The sequence below is a fragment of the Entelurus aequoreus genome, linkage group LG21 (genome assembly GCF_033978785.1).
Source record: "Entelurus aequoreus isolate RoL-2023_Sb linkage group LG21, RoL_Eaeq_v1.1, whole genome shotgun sequence".
Classification (NCBI taxonomy): Eukaryota; Metazoa; Chordata; class Actinopteri; order Syngnathiformes; family Syngnathidae; genus Entelurus; species Entelurus aequoreus.
The window spans coordinates 16,939,333-16,944,651 of record NC_084751.1 but is presented as its reverse complement, the minus strand read 5'-3'; the positions used below and the strand labels follow the sequence as shown (position 1 = coordinate 16,944,651).

The 5,319-nt window shown below is 40.6% G+C and overlaps 1 protein-coding gene across 3 annotated transcripts; it reads right to left on the bottom strand.

Annotated features, from left to right (window-relative positions):
* Window positions 1–420: 420 nt before the first annotated feature.
* LOC133638924 (uncharacterized) lies at window positions 421–4,233 on the bottom strand. 3 transcript variants are annotated; one of them, XM_062031966.1, is made up of 13 exons: window positions 4,113–4,233; window positions 3,706–3,971; window positions 3,482–3,580; window positions 3,316–3,388; window positions 2,861–2,947; window positions 2,650–2,770; window positions 2,422–2,556; window positions 2,014–2,226; window positions 1,729–1,916; window positions 1,471–1,630; window positions 1,239–1,345; window positions 1,074–1,146; window positions 421–974 (listed from the first exon to the last, which is right to left on the bottom strand). In XM_062031966.1, exons 5-12 carry the CDS (start codon window positions 2,945–2,947, stop codon window positions 1,129–1,131), a joined length of 1,029 nt encoding a protein of 342 aa, XP_061887950.1. In that variant the 5' UTR covers window positions 3,316–3,388; window positions 3,482–3,580; window positions 3,706–3,971; window positions 4,113–4,233; the 3' UTR covers window positions 421–974; window positions 1,074–1,128. The 3 variants fall into 3 exon arrangements, with proteins under 3 accessions (XP_061887950.1, XP_061887951.1, XP_061887952.1); XM_062031967.1 differs by lacking the exon at window positions 2,422–2,556; XM_062031968.1 differs by lacking the exons at window positions 2,861–2,947; window positions 3,316–3,388; window positions 3,482–3,580; window positions 3,706–3,971; window positions 4,113–4,233 and having other exon boundaries at window positions 2,014–2,335.
* Window positions 4,234–5,319: the final 1,086 nt, after the last annotated feature.

The following is a 5,319-nucleotide window of genomic DNA, read 5'->3' as shown; positions in this document are numbered from 1 at the left end:
GATAGTTTTATTGCCATTGTTTGAGAACGGGTTCACAAACTAGGAATTTTTCTTGGTGCAATCGTGCAACATAAAGCACATAACACATATTTGGTAATAAAAAGAGCTGTAACTGAGCTATCAGATAGACTTAGAAGGAATTCAAGGAATTCAAGGAGCTACTGTTACCCAGGTAACAAGGGAACGTTATGTGAACGTTAGGAGAACGTTGTGGCATTGTTCTGGGAACGTTCGTTTATAACGTTCAAAGAACGTTTGGTTGTGGAGTTCTTGCTTGGTTAGCAGAACTTTAGCCAAGAACGTTTGGCTAGAAGGTTTAGGGAACTGTTTAGGAACATGCTATTTACATCTGTTTTTATGCTATATTGTCAGGAATAACACTCAAACAGAAATTTCAACAGAATTAATTATTTATTTGTGATAGTGATTTCAACAGAAATAATTCTTTATTAGTGATATAATACAAAAATGGGGACGGCGTGGCGAAGTTGGTAGAGTGGCCGTGCCAGCAATCGGAGGGTTGCTGGTTACTGGGGTTCAATCCCCACCTTCTTCCATCCCAGGCACGTCCGTTGTGTCCTTGGGCAAGACACTTCCCCCTTGCTCCTGATGGGTGCTGGTAGCGCCTTGCATGGCAGCTCCCTCCATCAATGTGTGAATGTGTGTGTGAATGGGTGAATGTGGAAATACTGTCAATTGCGCTTTGAGTACCTTGAAGGTAGAAAAGCGCTATACAAGTATATACTTGTATAGCGCTTTTCTACCTTCAAGGTACTCAAAGCGCTTTGACATATAACCCATTTATCATTTATAAATGGAATGGAATGCAGTGGTCTTGGCCGTGCGCGTCAGTGTATCCTGCCCCTTCTTGGTTCTCTTCCTGGAAGTAAATCCATCCATCCATCCATCCATCTTCTTCCGCTTATCCGAGGTCGGGTCGCGGGGGCAGCAGCCCAAGCAGGGAAACCCAAATCCTGGAAGTAAATAATTATCACAAATACAACAAAGACAGCAGTTGAATGTAGATTAATTGAATTGAATTAAAACATTGGCATAATTACTTTATCATTTACCTCTCATCTCACTCTGTTCTTTTGCTTGTTTCTTTTTCCTTTTTTGTCCTCCCTCTTACTTCCTCCTCTTCTCCTGCAAGTAGTTATAATTGCAAATTCAAAAGACATGCAGTGGAACTTCAATAAAATGGAGTTCAAAATTGGGATATCTTCTCTTCTCCGTACATCAAATTTTGAACCTCCCTTTCGAAAAGTGGCCAGTTTCAGGACCTCTCCAAGCTCACAATCCACTTCAGCTGTGGTCGTCTGCTTGTAAACACCCCTGCATGCCTCTGCAATCACCAGCACAATTTAGAATTCCCTTTCGAATAAATACTGTAATAATAACAGCTAGATCGACCTTGTGAGCATACATGCAACATATGCTCAAAGATGCAAACCTATTATCAACACTTACTATTTATTATTCTGTAAAGGGGCAAGTCCTCAAACGCCACTTTTCCTGACTTTCCACGGAGGCCAAGCTGCTCCAGGACTTTGTTTGTGGCAATTTTCCTCAGCATTGTCCTCACCGTGTCTGCCAAATTCTGCCCACCAAGAGCAGTACAAGCTTTCACCTATACAAATAAATAAACAACAATATTGTACTTGATTAGAAATTGTTTTTTGATAACTGAGCAAGATATTTTTGCAGTGGGGAATTAAAACTAATTACCAGCTGCTTTCTGAGCAGAAGATCAGTGTCGAGCCGTTCACAGAAGGCCTTCAGCTGCTCAAGAGTCTCGAAAGGCTGAACATCCACAGATTCTGGCCCCACAGACGGTGCTGCCAGCCCTCTCAGCATGCGCATAATTTCTCCCTGGTTCTCAAGTATATTTTGAACTTTCATGTTCAACTGGAAAACTGCAATAACAACAAAAGTCAAAGAGGTAATTCGTATTACTGCCCGTTGTAACAGCCTGTTTAACACCACCTATCAACAGTTAAATAGCCAACTAACGTTCACTGTCAAGGGCATTCCTGCTGCTTCTTGGAGCGGTCTGGTACTGACTCGTACTGGCTGGAGTGGTCTGGTACTGGCTTGAGCAGTCTGGTACTGGCTTGAGCTGGATGCATTCCTGTCTGGACTGAGCCTGGAAGTGCTGCTTCTCGCTTGGCTGTGAGGTCGGCCTGGATGCCTTGGCTGGTACTGGCTGAAGTGGTCTGGTACTCGCTGGAGATTGGAAAGTTAAAGGTTGGGAGCTCTGGCAGTGGGGGTGCCTGGACGAAGATCTGTGTTTTCTCTTTTCTGCACTTCTTTTTTGGCCGAATTTCCTCTTCATCTAAACCAACGAAGACAAAAAAATGTATGCACCACTAAGTAGTATTTGAGTATTGTAAGTAAACAGTCTTTGAAAAGTGACTATACCGTCAGCATCAAACACATTTTCCTCATCGTTTCTATAGCGTTCAGGGGTGATGTGGCTCCGTTTGGTTAACACTTCTTCTGGGCTCGAAAACATTTTAGCTTGTTTTTCGTATTGAAGGGCCTTGTCAAAGTCTTCTGCAAAATTTCAAAGTATGCCGATGACTCAAGATGAATTTAACTTATGTTGTTTAAAATATACATGATATGACTTAGACAATATTCCCTTACCAGTCAATATTTTCCTGAAAACCCGAATTGGCAGCCTCTCCCAGAATTGTTTGTCAGGAATCTCAGCTTTCCGGATTCTGGAGTGGGTAGGATTTGGCCTTGGCCAATAGCAGAATGTATTCTGAAGATAAAATAATCAAGATGAATGACATAATAATAATAAGCTACAATAGTATGCCTATGCACAGTACTTTTCAGAAAAAGTAATAACCTTTCCATCATCTTCTGTCCATTTGGTTGGGACAACAGCGACTGAATGTTCACCAAGGAACTCAACGACCACAAAAGAAGGAGCCATCTGGAAAACAATCAGATAATATTACCATTTCAATACTGCATCAAAGAGTTATTTATGAATCCTGATACAGTTAGTCAGTTATTCTTAGTTTGCACAAAGCATCCATGTACTTTGTCACTGTTTCTGGAGTTGATGTCGTGTCATTCTCTTGCTCGCTATCATCACTCTCTAATTCTAAAGTTGACTGTCGGCATTGCTTCTTCAAATGCCTAGTTGTGGCAGCCCATCTACGCTTATAAGCCCTCTGTTGAAACTTCTTCATATTGTGTTTATTCTATAAAAAAAAACCCAAGGAAAATGGGTTGCCCTATTATCGCACACACGGAACTATAACATTAAAACATTGGCATAATTACTTTATCATTTACCTCTCATCTCACTCTGTTCTTTTGCTTGTTTCTTTTTCCTTTTTTGTCCTCCCTCTTAATTCCTCCTCTTCTCCTGCAAGTAGTTATAATTGCAAATTCAAAAGACATGCAGTGGAACTTCAATAAAATGGGAAATCAAAATTGGGATATCTTATCTTCTCCGTACCTCAAATTTTGAACCTCCCTTTCGAAAAGTGGCCAGTTTCAGGACCTCTCCAAGCTCACAATCCACTTCAGCTGTGGTCATCTGCTTGTAAACACCCCTCTGCAATCACCAGCACAATTTAGAATTCCCTTTAGAATAAATACTGTAATAATAACAGCTAGATCGACCTTGTGAGCATACATGCAACATACGTTCAAAGATGCAAACCTATTATTAACACTTACTATTTATTATTCTGTAAAGCGGCAAGTCCTCAAACGCCACTTTTCCTGACTTTCCACGGAGGCCAAGCTGCTCCAGGACTTTGTTTGTGGCAATTTTCCTCAGCATTGTCCTCACCGTGTCTGCCAAATTCGGAACGTTCAGGCAGCATTCAAACCATATCACTGACGGGGCAAATTATTGTTTAACTAAACTACAAATAAATCCACCCTTCTTCAGAAGTCATTCGTTGGTCTTTGGTCAGTTTGGAAACTTTATAACAGCCAACCTGCACAAGAAATGTATGCTAGTTAGCGCCGGCGCGCATTTATACACAACGCTAAAACCGTAAAATGGTCTGAAATTAATCATGTAGGTTGGAAATTGTTATACAAAAACGTGCTTCGTATTTCACTCTTTCTATACTTACTTGTGATAAATGGATTGGGCACCAAATTGCTTTAAAATCGGGATTCTGGAAGTAGTTAGCCTTCGTCCTTCTTTGTCTCACGGAGCAGCTTCAATTGTGCACGCGTGCAGTCTTCTTCTCCTTCTTCTTCTTCTTCTTCTGATTTTCATGGCGGTTGGCAAGCAACCTTGTGTGTGCATTACCGCCACCTACTGTGCGTGCAGCCTTGACTCAGCCGGCGTCAGATTGTTCACAAAACACAACACTTTCGCAGAAAGTTAGGGAAACGTTACAACATACTGTATAAAAAGTAAATTTTCGAAAAAAACACTTATAAAAGCCTGACAGTTGCTGTTTCCATTGCAGGCAAATTATGGTATATAGATGAGAACGTTCTAAGAACGTTCTAAGAACGAAAAATTAGGTTTTACTCACTGTCATATTGAGTGTGAACTCAATATGACAGTTATTTAAACATAACTCCTAAACCACACATTAAAAATGGCTAATAATACCTGAAATAATGCATCTCTGTGAGTTTTACGCGAAACATATGCTTTTTCAAATCTTGTAAACACAAAAAGTAGTTTTTTAGTTAATATGACTGTAATGTTATCAGAATCCTCAGATCAGGGCCGACCCGTGGCATAGGCCGTATAGGCAAATGCTAAGGGCACCGTCCATCAGGGGGCGCCACACCAGTGCCACAAATGTTGGAGAAAAAAAAATAAAAAAAGTTGGTACTATTATTTCTAAATACAAACAATAATCCCATGTTAATTAAAATGCAAAGTAAAGCCTATTTAATAGAAATATTATTTGTTACAACATTACACCGCCCCCCCCCCCCTCCCCCTGCACGGTGCGCCCCCTCCCTTCCCGTATCATGACTGTTTATGGACGTCACCACATCAAAAAATCAACACAAGATGTCAAAACGGCCAAAACTGTCAGGTGCCCAGGGAAGAAAAAAGAAGAGGAGGAGAAACAAGAAAAAGACAGATGTAGCAGGGAGGTAACGTTAGCCTACATGAAATTATTTGTCTGTTACAGAATGTGATAGTAACCTGGCTTTTTAGCATTAAGCTAATGTTACATGATTCGGCAATTGCTAATCAATAAATAGCTAGTTCTGTTTTAACGTCGGGTTAATATTGTGGAGGGGGCTAAATTGTTATGGAAAATAATAATGTAACGTTAGGTAATTACAGTACTCCCACCTTACATT